Raw genomic sequence first — 14,708 nt, 5'->3', positions numbered from 1 at the left:
GGCATTTGAAATAGCTGATTTAGCTTGTGGTAGCCCAACCTATACTGAAAGTTTCTATACTAGAGTATATTCTATTGAATAGCCTAAGTAAACACAGCCAGCAGAAGAGATTACACCCTCAGTGGGGGGCATGATAGTTAAGTAATAAAATGATAATTTTCCATTGTTCTCTCTAAGTATTGAGCTTTGGTTTTCTAGACAAATATAAGATAAGGAAGCAAGTCTGACTACATAAAAGTGATAACATAATGAGATCTGATATTACCTGAAGCTCAACCCATTGTAATAGGCTGTGGATCAAAAGCACAAAACCAGCTGCTTCATATACACAAATAAACATAAAATGCAATTTCTGATAAATTTTATACTCTGCAGCTGGTATAAAAAGTCATTGAAAATAAATTTATATAAAAACAATTTTACAGTGTACTGTCCCTTTAAAGTCTACCACAGGTAAAGTGTATCACTGTGAAAATGTGTCACAGAGGCAGATGCCACAGTGAAATATACAAATAGCAATGTGAAATTAGTCAGCCAATCTGTATATGAAATGGCATCACATGGGGTACGGTGACATCATGATTATTACGTCCCTCGTCATACGTAAAGATGCAAGATGTTCCTGTTTGTTTTGTTTTTGCAAAAGGTAGAATATTACATGACTATGTATTGTGTGTATTTGTTTTCTGTGTAAGTTTCTTTCATTTTGATCTTAGATCTACAAAAAAATTGCTGCATCAATAGCTAGTAAAAAAATGCATTTTAAATATATTCCTAATTAGGAAAATGTTTCCAATGTTTGTTTTTTTTAACCTGTGACTCATAGATCAAAGCACATAGATCAACAGCACATTAGTTGCTGTGTTGGGGTACATAAGAACAAGATGCAATTGTAGCTGCTATAGAGAGGTTGAGAAGCGATGTGTTTAGATCATTTATGAACTTCCTGCTTTTAGGTTCCCATTCTGTCCAGGCACAGGCAAATCTACTAGTCTCATTGCATTCCAACATAGTGACATCACTGTGGGAAAATCCAAAGACAAGCTATTTACCTTTTATCCCTCTAGAGTCAAGGACTTAGTGGCCTTTATTAATAGTACATGTCTGGGTTGGGCAGTTAAAGTTGCTGAACAACTCAAAGTAATTTGTTATTGCAAGATAAGATTTGTAATGCTGTATGTATGTATTGAAAGAGAAAAACAAATCTTTCTCAGGTTCTCAGGAGTCAAATAAAAAATAAACATATCCAGAATTATTTTCTGTACATATGTGTGTGAACAATTATTAATCATGTACCACAAACAAAAAGAACAGATTAAAATTACAAGACGAGTTTGCAACTCCTGAAGATAGAGCATGCAATTTTAAGAGATTTTTTAAATTTACTTTTTTCTCTTGATATCTTTTGTTTAAAAGCATACCTAGGCAGGCTCAGGAGGAACAATGCACTAGTGGGAGAGAGCTGGTGATCAGCTCACTAGAAGTATATGGCTAGGTTCCAGTAGGTAGTACATTGATGCTCTGGAACTGACTTTAACTGTGTATTTCATCCATTTTACAGGTACAGTGGATTCACATTTCCCTCTTCTATTTTATTGTTGACACTACATTATGTAAACATTTAGTATGCTAATGAATGGGTTAACATAATATGTAAACATTATTTATCTTTAACTTATTTGTCACTAAATTATTAGTTATACCAGTTTATTCAAATCTGCATTCCTTTCTGCATATAGTGGAGTGGCATTATTTTTTGCTGCATAAATATGTATAAAATTGCCTGGGAACAAAATGAATAACTACTTTCTTGGGTTATGATTAGTATTCATTTTTTGGGGCTAAAAGGGACATAAAAGTAAAATCTGAAATGCAGATGTAGTGATAGCATAAAAAACTGTGCTTTCAAGTTTCATATCCTTGTAATTTGCATTTATACAAAATTCTATGCTTTGGATGAACATAGATATGTGGTTTATATTTGTGCATATTGCTTCTAATTTTTCCCCATTATTCCATATAGCTGCTTAGGAAACGGCACATCGGCAATGACATAGTTACTATAGTCTTCCAAGAACCTGGAGCCCTTCCGTTTACCCCAAAAACAATCAGATCTCACTTTCAACATGTATTTGTAATCGTTAAAGTTCACAATCCATGCACAGAAAGTGTATGCTATAGGTAAGTAAATCATTTTATCCCACAAAAGTATTTTTTAAAGATTTTTTTTTAATGGATATTTATTTGATTGTTTATTATTTTAATTTTTAAATGAATTCCTGGAAGTTCTGTTTTTAAAGGTTAAAATATATAGCAGCAGACTTTTAATTCTTAGTAGGAAATTCTGATTTGTTTCTTGTTTTTTTTGTTGTTTTTTTAAAACAACTTTCATGATTTAGCTAGAGCATGTAAATAAAAAAAAAGTACTTCCACTATCAAATCACACTCCTACCGAGCTTGTGCAAGAGTTTATAGTGTATACATAAATGAGTCTGTGATTGGCTGCTGCCTGTCACATGATACAGGGGCCAGGTAAATTAAAGGCAATTTTTTATTATCGTTGGGGGGAGACTTATTTTAAAGTGACAGAAACCCAACCATTTTCTTTTATGATTAAGATAGAGAATACATTTTTTTCCAATTTATTTCTATTATCAAATTTGCTTCGTTTTCATGTTCTTCTTTGTTGAAGAGACATCTGGATATGTAACGTGCACATGTCTGGAGATCTACATGACAGGAAAGAGTTCTGCCATCTAGTGCTCTTGCTAATGTATAAAAGTATTGCTAAACTGCTGCCATATAGTACTGCAGACATGTGCATACTCCTGAACTTACCTTCCTGCCTTTCAACAAAGAGCAACAAGAAAATAAGGAAAATTTGATAATAGAAGTACATTGGAAAGTTGTTTAAAATTGTATGTTCTATCTGAATCATGAAAGAAAAAAATTGGGTTTAATTTCCCTTTAAATTCAGACTAAATGCTATTGAATTGTCATCACTGTGCATTTGTTAAAGGGACATTCCGGTCAAAATTTAAATGCACATAGATGAATTACATCTTTGAAAAGAAACATATTTGCAATATACATGTATAGGCAAAAATGCTTCTAGTAAGAGTTATCACTAAATTAGTGTAAGCATTTTTCTCTGCACGTGCATGTGAAGCATAGCTAGTTATTCTCAGTGCACCAGCATTTTAAATACTGCAGCTACTCAGAGCATCACTGGGGATTGTATAATGTCCGCAATAAACAAATGTAGTCATTACCAGATGGTACAAGCACCTTAAGCTCTGTGAGCAAGTGCTGCGTATAAAATTCTGGTGCACGGTGCATACTTAAAGGGACAGTATACTGTAAAATAGTTTTTCCCTTAATGTGTTTACAATTGTTTTTTTTACCAACTGCAGAGTAAAAAATATATGAAAATTTGCTTTTTAAGGTTTATTTCTGTATATTAAAGCTCTGATTTTGTGTTTTGAAGCCACAGCCTAATAAAATAGGTTGAGCTTGTAGGTATAATCAGATCTCATTACTGTATCACATTGTGCACATATACCTGCTTCTTTATCTTATATCTGTCCATAAAACAATCACTAATACTTTGAGAGAACAATGGAAAATCAACATTTTATTACCTTATCTCTGCTTTGTCCCACTGGGAGTGTAATTTCTTCTGCTGGCTGTGTTTACAAAGCTTATCTATAGCTGGTACGCGCGGCCACAAACTTTCAGAATAGGTGGGGATACCACATGCTAAATTAACAATTTCAAATGCCAATATAAGGGTAAAGGAGCTACTTGTAAACAATTTAATACACTCCAGCAGGTAAAGTGGATCATTGGGAACAAATTAAAAGGGAGAAATTTTTTGAGTAAACTGTCCCTTTAAATACACTTTTAAAACAGCTATAGCTTTTATTAGAAGTATTTTTGCTAATGCATGCATATTACAGAAATGCTTTTATTCAAAACTGAAATGCATCCATGTCAATTTCAATTTTGACTGGAATTTCCCTTTAAAAGCTGTATATGGTCTTCATCCATAATATCAACCTGTATTAATTTGGTTTTATAACCAAACTCTGAGAGAAAATGATCGAGTTACTGTGCATGGACACAATGTTCCTTATATTAATATCCCTTTATTAAAGGGACATTAAACCCAATTTTTTTCTTTCATGATTCAGATAGAGAATACCATTTTAAACAACTTTCTAATTTACTTCTGATATCTAAATTGCTTCATTCTATTTATATTCTTTCCTGAAAAGCGTATCTAGATAGTCTCAGTAGCTTCTGATTGGTGGCTGCACATAGATGCCTCGTGTGATTGGCTCACCAAACTCACCAATGTGCATTGCTATTTCTTTAACAAAGGATATCTAAAGATTGCATCAAATTAGATAATATAAGTAAATTGGAATGTTGTTTAAAATTGTATTCTCTATCTGAATCATGAAATATTTTTTTGGGGTTAAATGGCCCTTTAAGCAATGTTTCATAGAGGGGATGGGCTGGTTTTGTCTGACTCTATATATAAATAGTTTAAATGTACCATTTTAGATGAAAATTAATGTATCCCCAGAGTACAGGGAACTAAGATTCTAGAGAAATTAAAGCAGACTGTTTGTACCAGCAAAGAACAGGACATTCTTAAAGGGATATGAAACCCAAACATTTTATTTTGTGATTCAGACGGAGCATACCATATATTTCTGTTATCAAATTTGCTTTGTTCTCATGGTTTTCTATGTTGAAGTAGGTGTCTGGAGCACTGCATGGAAGGAAATAGTGCTGCCATATAGTGCTCTTGCAAATGGAGGACATTCTTGCAAACCTGCGGCCATATAGTGCTGCAGACACGTGCATGATCCTAAGCTTACATCCCTTCTTTTCAACAAAAGATACCAAGAGAACAACGAAAATTTGATAATAGAAGTAAATTAGAAAGTTGTTAAACATTGCATTCTCTTTTTGAATCATGAAATAATAAAATTAGGTTTTATGTCTCTTAAAATATGTGTTTGGTCAATTAAATTGGTTGGTAAACTGAAACTATTCTAAGTTAAACATTAAAGTAACATTCTGAAGTAAACAGTATGTGCTATAGTTTGTTTGTTTTTTTAACCCATTGGTAAATGTGAGTTTAGGAGTAGCAAATATTGCAACTCCCAAGTCAATCTTTTGCGAATAACTGCCTAATTGTTGATATTTACTTAGAACAAATTTAATGACCGACCAATCACAAGAGCTTTCACTGCAAATATTTGAAGTTTAAAGCGATTGTAAATCCTAGCTTTTGTGAAACGCTAGGATTTACAATTGGAACAAATAAAGGGCACTTTCAGTCAGGAAGTATAAAATACTTCATGCTGAAAGCTCCATTATTTGTTGGAAGCGTTCGCCACACTGAGCTGCTCAGGCAGCCCACGGCAAAACGCTATTTGCTGTGAGGTGACGTTTCCACACGGCATGGCTATTTCACAAACGTTAGGATTTACAATCACTTTAAGTTTGAAATGAGCTCTTTATAGATCATGAAATTTGATCTACTGCAAATATGTTTGTTTTTGATACCTTCTTAACAACCTTTTTGTTCTTCTCTCGTTAAGTGTCGGCATTTCAAGGTCAAAAGATGTCCCATCATTTGGTCCACCTATCCCCAAAGGAGTGACGTTCCCAAAATCCGCTGTTTTTAGGGATTTTCTTCTTGCCAAAGTAATAAATGCAGAAAACGCAGCGCACAAATCAGAAAAATTCAGAGCCATGGCTACTAGAACCCGGCAAGAATATTTAAAGGATCTAGCAGAAAACTTTGTTACAACTGCCACAGTAGATAGTGCTGTAAAATTCAGTTTCATCACCCTTGGAGCAAAAAAGAAAGAGAAGGTGAAACCCAAAAGAGATGCCCATTTGTACAGCGTTGGTGCCATTGTTTGGAATGTTGTTGCACGGGACTTTGGTCTTTCTGCCGACATTGACTGTCTACTTGGAATATCCAATGAATTTGTGATCCTAGTGGAGAAAGATTCCAAAAATGTATTATTTAACTGCTCCTGCAGGGATGTTATTGGCTGGACATCTGGATTAAAGACCATCAAAATATTCTATGAAAGGGGGGAGTGTATTCTTCTGTCTTCTATGGATAACTGTGTTGAAGATGTCCGAGATATTGTTCGAAGACTAGAAGTGAGTAATTCTCATTTATATACTGGTGAAAACATACAGTTTTGAAACAAAGAATATTCAATGTTATGCCTTTTTTATATTAAAATGTTATCAGTATTGGGAAAATAAAATAATAGGTGCATTTTTATACTCTATTATTATTATTTAAAGGAGTATACTATTATATCTTATGTCACTGTGATCATTAATAGCGCAAGGCTGCAGGTTGAGTATCTTCTTGCTTTTGTGTACATTTTGCATTTGTCCCTTAAATGGAAACACTTGAAACTCAAAAGGGAATTTGTAAAATCCTTAAATGCATATTCTGATGCAGAATTTGCATGCATCATTTCTTTTTCTGACCCTGGCTAACAAACCATTACAGAGGGTTTAAATAAATACACAGAGGCAAATACCCACAAGCCAAAAGCATTGCAGCTTCCAAGCAGGAACCACGGGTTAGCCAATCAGGGGTGTCATGCACAGCTACTTGACAATGACAAAAGGAAAAAGAGCATGCACCCCAGAATGTCCGTTTAAATCATTTGAAATGTGTTCTCTCTCTCTTTTTTTTTCTTTCTCTCTCGCTCTCTTTCTTTCTCTCTCTCTCTCTCTCTCTCTTTCTCACTCACTCTTTCTCTCTCTCACTCTCTTTCTTTCTCTCTATCTCTCTCTCTCTCTTTCTTTCTCTCTATCTCTCTCTCTCTCTAGATTTCTCTCTCTTTCTCTTTTTCTCTCTCTCTAGATTTCTCTCTCTCTCTCTAGATTTCTCTCTCTTTCTCTTTTTCTCTCTCTCTCTCTAGATTTCTCTCTCTCGATTTCTCTTTCTCTATTTCTCTCTCTCTCTCTTTAATTTATTATAGCAACTATTTTAGTGTCCCAATTTTACTTTTATAAGATTGTGGTATCACAACAGTTATGCGGGTATTGTATAGTGTCATTTTATTGGCATATTCTATCTTCAGTTTGTTATAAAGCTGCATCGTTGTGTTTAGATGTATAATATTGGTATGTTTGCTTAAAGGGCCATAATAATAAAACAATTACTTACTGAAGTTAATTAGAGCATGTAATATTAAGACTGTCGACCCTGCACTACTGTGTGTTTAAACCCTGTAACTGCTGCAATTGAGTTAAAGGGACGTGATTCAGAAAAAACATGCAATATTTAAAAAGTTTCCAATTTACTTCTAATATCAAATTTGTTCGTTCTCATGTTATTCTTTGTTGAAGAGATAACTAGGTAGTGTGAACATGTCTGGAGCACTATGTGGCAAGAAGTCATGCGGCCATCTAGTGCTCTTGCTAATGTATAACATTCTTGTAAAACTGCTGCCATATAGTGCTGCAGACACGTGCACTCTTCTGAGCTTATATTCTTGCTTTTCAACAAAAGATAAGGAGAAATCAAAGAAAATTTTACAATAGAAGTAAATTGGAAAGTTGTTTAAAATTGTCGATTCTATCTGAATCATGAAACAAAAAATTTGGGTTGTATGTCTCTTTAAACACACAGTAGAAGTAGTGCTCTGCAGGACCTGAGCACAAACCGCCACCAGTCAGCAACACCAGTCGCCAATTTTGTTGTCTAACTGCTGATTGGATCAGTGGCAGTTTCCACTCAGAACTAGCAGTGCTCTGCAGGTCCTGTTTGGTACTTTCAATTTTCTTAACATTCTCTGATTTGTTAGAGCATGTAATTTGTATTTTTGTTTTACTCTTATTGGCCTTTAATTCTCTAATCCTCCCAATAGTGTGTTTTTGTCCATACTCAGAACTGGCAGCTGAGGGTGGGCACTCACATTGTAACAATAGCAACTAAAAAATGAAACTTGTCAGTGATGAATTCACCCAAGCTTGGTTCACACGACTATCGTTACAGCTGTTTAATTCTTGAGTAAGTGTTAATGCATTCTATGCCCTTCTATAGAAGAACTGTTGAATATCAGAATGTTTATGCACAGACGAAAAGCAGATTTTCCTTCTACAATTTTATTTTAAGATTTGTTTTGCTCAAATGACGTGTTTTTTATTTATTTTTAGGGGCAATTTGCCAGTGAACTTTTAGTTTCTTTCTTTCTTTTTTTATAAGGAAGAATAAGAGAACATAAAACTGCAATTTAATTATGTAACCAGCATTTAGAACAGACTGACACTGTTAACGTTTCAAATGTTTGTTAACATTACATTAAAACAAATAAATTAATGTATTAATCATTGGTTGCTTTGTAGATATCCTTTTGTTATAGCTTAAAATAAACAGAATGTACAAGCATTTTCTGTTTGAAACAGCTCCCCCATTGTTCCGAGCCTTTAGTTATATGTTGCTTATTTATAAGACCATTAGCCATAATTTATTTCTATAATGTATTGTGTCCTGTTTGCTTCTGTGCAAAGGTCATTGATATTGATTCCTGTCTCTCACAACAGCAACTGACATAATTAGGTTAACTGTGGTTTTATCTATATGATGAGTAACCGTTTAGAAAGACACCTGTATTCATTGAGAGTAATTAACAAAGATCTCTTCTTTATGTCCAATGTGGTAGCAGCTGTTGCACTTCCAGCAAATTGAAACCCTGATTGTTTTGGAAAGTAGATGGAATTTGACATAAGACAGCTGGTGGCTAAATATGAGCTTTGTGTTGGCCCATTGAGGTCTACTATATTTTTAGCTTTTACACATTTAAAGAAAGAAGAAAATATATATATATATATATATATATATATATATATATATATATATATATATATATATATATATATATATATACATACATAAAATTTAAAGAGACAGTACTTTTTTTTTTACGTTGTTGTGCAGCAGTATTATGTGACTCTCCTTCAAAACAGCCTGAGTTTCCACTTCATAGCCACCCTGTCAGCTGTATTTTTTATTTTTTATGTAATTATTTGAAATGGCGTTGCAGGGTTGTTTACGAATCACGACTCTGCCATTAGCTCACTTTACTGTGATTAAATTGTGATTTGCAAAAAAAACCGCTAAGGCTTACAGGGGTGCTGTAAAGTGGGAACTGAGTAGGATTGGTACCTCGGCCATGTTTCCTGGACACTTATGAGTTACACATGATGCAGGGTGTGCAGAGAGGGACATGAATAGTGCTGTCCAGGGTCACTATTTGTGTGCTGTCCAGAGCATGTTTTCCTGCAGCATGTCTAACTCATAAGTGTCCAGACAAACATGGCCGAGGTGGCAACCCTAAAACTGAGGCTGTTTTGGAGGACAAAATCTATTTAAAAATGGCTGCACAAAAGGTGAGTCACATATTACTCTCATTTGTAAAAAGTGGGTTTTTGTATATGCATAGTATAAAATAGCTATTACTGCATCACAAATTATATGCATATATACATACATAGTAGATGAGGTTGAAAGAATAAAGATGTCCATTGAATTCAACCTATACAGATTCTACCTGATATGCAATAAGAAGCTGACAATTGCGCTTACATTAAACATTTAGAAAGTCTACCCATTTAACAAAAGCAATCATATCCCTTCATTCTGTTTCTAACCAGAAATGTATCTAAGCCATTTTTATATCTATCTAAGGTATTGCTATTCAGTACCTCCTTAAGCAATGTGTTCCACAATTTGATTGCTCTTACAGTGAAAAAACATTTACTTTGCTGGAGATTAAAAGTCCTTTTCTAAAGCCTTAAATTGTGATCTCTTGTCACAGACACCTGGGAATAAACAGCGCTTCTGCCAACTCTGTGTATAGGCCTTGAATATATTTATATAAAGTAATCATATTGACCTTTTTCTAGAGTAAACAGACCCAGTTTGGCTAACCTCTCCTCATAGTTTTAATCTTCCATTCCACTTATTAGATTTCTGGCCCTTCTCTGAACTTTTTATAATTCTGCAATGTCCCTTTTTAAAATTGGTTGCCAGAACTGAACTCCATACTCAAGGGGATTTATATAGTGACATAATTATGCTCTTGTTCCTTACATCTATGGCTCTTTTTAAAACATACTAGTATCTTTTCAGCAGAGGCGTAACTAGAAACCACAGGGCCCAGGTGCAGGAATCTAAGAAGGCCCCCCCAAAAAAACAAAATGTTAATTTGATACATATATATTTATTTATTTTTACATTTAACACAGAAAAAAAAATGTGAATCAGATTACATGTAAAGGAGGTACCCTGTGCCCACAGTCTGTGAGATGGTCTGACCCCCTATTACTGTATATAATTACACTGTTTAACCCACCAGTACTGTATATAGTGAGTCAGTGACACAGTCTGTAATCTGCCGGTGAGATGGCTGGCCTGACCCTACCCACCCCAGTACTTTATAAAGTGACCACAGTAGTCTGTGACATGGTCCAGCCCCCCCGTACTGTATATAGTGGTACTGTATAGTGACAAGGTTTACCCCCCTCCCGCCACCCCCATGCTTTAGTAACAAGGTCTGTAATTTGCTGGTTCCACAAACATACACACACACACATACATGCATGAATACACACACAGTCACATACATACACACACACACACATACATACATGCATAAATACACACACAGTCACATACATACACACACACACATACATGCATAAATACACACACAGTCACATACATACATATAAACACACACAAACACCAATGGGTAAACAGAAACACTAACCCCTGTAGTCAGAGACACTAGTGAAGCATCACATCACACTCACATATCATCAGTGCAGGCACTGGCAGGTCAACGTTTCTTTAATTGAAAAACATTTTTTTTATTTTGAAGCTGGGCCCCCACCCTTGGGGCCTGGTTGTAATTTGGTCCCTGCTTTTCAACCTTAGAAGCCACTGCCTTAGTACACATAATTTTTTTTCCTCCTCTGTTTTGCTAAGTCTTGTCCCATTTAAATAATAGGTAGCTTGCATATTTTTACTTCCAAACTGTAGAACCTTACATTTACTAATATTACATTTATTTTGCCATTTACCAGTCCATTCCTTTACTTTTTGCAAACCTATTACATCCTGCATTGACCTAATCATCTTATACAACTTTGTATCATCTGCAAAAAATTAAGATATTGCTATTTAACCCTTCCTCCAAGTTATTTATAAAAATATTAAAAAGAACAGGGCCCAGTACCAATTATTGGGGGACTCCACTAATTACTTTTGTACAATCTGAGTATGATGCATTTGTTACAATACGTTGCTCCCTGTCTTTTAACCAGTTATTTATCCATGAGCTAACATTTTCAGATGTTCCCAGTTTCTTAATTTTGTACAATAATTTCTTGTGTGGCACTGCATTAAAAGCCTTTGCAAAACCCAAGTAAACTACATCAATTGATTCACCTTATCTAGATTTTTGCTTACTTCCTCATAGAATCTAATTAGATTCATTTCACATGATCTATGCTGATTTCACCTTATATTCCTGTTTTCACGAATATACTCTTGAATATATTCCTTTATAATCTATGGGAGATTTTAAGATTGAGCCTATTAAACTAGCAATACAACCAAGGGGGAAAGATTTTTCAATACACTCAGAGATAGCAAGTAATAGAGGCACCAACAAGAAATAAAGCTATACTGGATTTAATACAAACATGTATATCAAACATAGAAGTGAAATAACATTTAGGTAACAGTGATCAAAGCATGGCCACATTTTAAATAATATTCCATAAGCACTGTTACAAGGGTTCAACTAAGACTTAATTCCAGTATCTTCTTCCCCACTATTGACATCAGACTTACTGGTCTATAGCTGCATGGATCAGCCCTGCTTCCCTTTTTTAAAAAGTGGCACCACATCAGCTTTATGCCAGTCCTGGGTTAGTATGCCGGAGGATAATGAATCTCCAACTCCGGCTTTTCCAATTTGCAATATTTTCCATAACAGTCATAATTTAAATGCCCTAATTTTTTTTACTTATTTCTCGTAACACGTTTGTATTTATTTACATTGGCTCGGATTTATTTATTTTGCACTTATAACCATGTGGTATGTGTTGATTTGTATATTTATTTAACACAGTTTTTAATATTCTCCATTTATCCTATCTGTTTTTATTTGAGAATAATTTGTTTCAATTTATGCTATAGATTTCCTTAAATCACTGAATTTTGCTTTCTTACATTTTAAGTCTTGGTGGAACAGTGCTTATTAAAAGTTATTTAAATGTGACCATGCCGTAGTCACAGTTACCTAAATGTTCTTTCACTTCTGTATTTAACAATGTATCCCCTTTAGCTGTATTGCTAGTTTCACTGGCAATCTATCTATCTATTTTGGTTAAAATCTATCTTAATTACAACACTGGTGCTATTATCTGTTTTTTTTTTCTGTGTGCATTAGAAGTTCAGTTTTGTCCATGTAACTAATGTTGGGGCGCTTGTAGCATGTACCTAATAATATATTTGCTCCCTACTATTTCTTTATTTTAACCCTATATATACAATGCCTTGCAAAAGTATTCACCCCCCTTGGCATTTTTCGTGTTTTGTTGCCTCACAACCTGGAATTAACATGGATTGTTTGAGGATTGCATAATTTAATTTACAGAACATGCCCACAACTTTGAAGATGTTTTTTTTTTTATTTAATTTTTATTGTGAAGCAAACAACAAATAGGACAAAATAACAGAAAAAGTCAATGTGCATAACTATTCACCCCCCCTAAAGTCAATACTTTGTAGAGCCACCTTTTGCGGCAATCACACCTCCAAGTCGCTTTGGATAAGTCTCTATGAGCTTGCCACATCTTACCACTGGGATTTTTGCCCATTCCTCCTTGCAAAACTGCTCCAGCTCCTTCAAGTTGGATGGTTTGCACTTGTGAACAGCAATCTTTAAGTCTGATCACAGATTTTCTATTGGATTGAGGTCTGGGCTTTGACTAGGCCATTACAACACATTTACATGTTTTCCCTTAAACCACTCAAGTGTTGCTTTAGCAGTGTGTTTGGGGTCATTGTCCTGCTGTAAGGTGAACCTCCATCCTAGCCTCAAATCACGCACAGAGTGGTACAGGTTTTGCTCAAGAATATCCCTGTATTTAGCACCATCCATCTTTCCCTCAACTCTGACCAGTTTCCCAGTCCCGACTGCTGAAAAACATCCCCACAGCACGATGCTGCCACCACCATGTTTCACTGTGGGGATGGTGTTCTTTGGGTGATTTGATGTGTTGGGTTTGCGCCAGACATAGCGTTTTCTTTGATGGACGAAGAGTTAAATTTTAGTCTCATCAGACCAGAGCACCTTCCTCCATACATTTTGGGAGTCTCCCACATGCCTTTTCGCATACTCAAAATGTGCCATTTTGTTTTTTGCTGAAAGTAATGGCTTTCTTCTGGCCACTCTGCCATAAAGCCCAACTCTATGGAGCGTACGGCTTATTGTCGTCCTATGTACAGATACTCCAGTCTCTGCTGTGGAACTCTGCAGCTCCTCCAGGGTTACCCTAGGTCTCTGTGCTGCCTCTCCTGCTTTCAGTAGCAGATAGATGACGAATCCGGCTTCCTCCAATTGTGTGTGCCCCCTTTGGGGTCAAGCTCATGGGGCAACATGACGATTGGAGGAATACTATAACGCAAAGGTAGTATTTAAAAAATAAGCTTAATTTTAAAGTTTAATGAACGAAAGTGCCCCTGTTTTAAGATTATTTTTAGTTACTTGGCACTTATTCATTAAACTTTACAATCACTTTAACTGTCCAGTCATGTGAATCCTCCCACCAGGTTTCAATTATGCTGATAATATCATAATCCTCTTCTGCAGCTGAGAGCTCCAACTCCCCCATTTAACCAGTCATGCTTCATGGATTTGTTCATTCATTTAATTTTTTTGTGCATTCTGATGCTACTTGGTGCTCTTCCCTCCAAACATTGTAATGTGATACCCTCCCATGATCCAAGCTTTGAGATATTCCAGATGTATCATATTCACAAATTAATCTGTCAGTTTTATTATTACTGACTGACCCTCGCCCCTTTGCATACAAAGCATTTCAAATTGTAATTTTGCTAAAAATTCTTTTTATTTTGTCAGAGCCCCAAGGTATGTTAAGGGCCTCTCTGTCTATTCCTACCTGCAAGTCCAAAGTCTGAGTTTGTGGGGTGTCTAGGGTGCTATAATCAGGAGCCCCCATAGCAGCCAGTTGATGCAGAATGTATAAAACCTAATGCATATGAACATTTTAGTAGTTCAGGTTGAAGGTTGACCTTATATATTTTCTATCTACTCAAAATCATTATACAGAGCAGCATGTATATTATTACTGTTGCTTACTATGACCTTTAGGGGGACCAAATTTTTTTGCACCAGTAGGTCCTCTTCTGGCTAGAGTGGTTGTAGCTGCAGAAGTCGAAGGCCACTTTAAAGGAGATTCAGATTAGCGTGGCTAGCAGTTTATGGTGTACAATTTATCCCATGGTGACAATGCTATTCCTACCTTCAGGAAGTCCGTAGGTCACGCCAAGGTAGGTTGTAGCTGCAGAAGTCCAGGGCCATGCCTAAAAGAGCTTTGGATTAATGTGGCCT

At 35.4% G+C, this 14,708-nt stretch overlaps 1 protein-coding gene across 15 annotated transcripts in view; it reads left to right on the top strand.

The window, feature by feature from the left end:
- The window catches only part of SIPA1L2 (signal induced proliferation associated 1 like 2), a 730,143-nt gene that overhangs the window by 455,155 nt on the left and 260,280 nt on the right, over positions 1-14,708 (top strand). For all 15 annotated transcript variants that reach the window (XM_053711127.1, XM_053711126.1, XM_053711122.1 and 12 more), the window contains 2 exons: positions 2,024-2,181; positions 5,619-6,195. In XM_053711127.1, coding sequence (XP_053567102.1) covers positions 2,024-2,181; positions 5,619-6,195 — 735 coding nt within the window. The remainder of the gene's footprint in view (positions 1-2,023; positions 2,182-5,618; positions 6,196-14,708) is intronic.

The sequence above is a fragment of the Bombina bombina genome, chromosome 4 (assembly GCF_027579735.1).
Source record: "Bombina bombina isolate aBomBom1 chromosome 4, aBomBom1.pri, whole genome shotgun sequence".
NCBI lineage: Eukaryota > Metazoa > Chordata > Amphibia > Anura > Bombinatoridae > Bombina > Bombina bombina.
The sequence above is the reverse complement of the archived record's forward strand: the minus strand, read 5'-3'. Positions and strand labels throughout refer to the sequence as shown.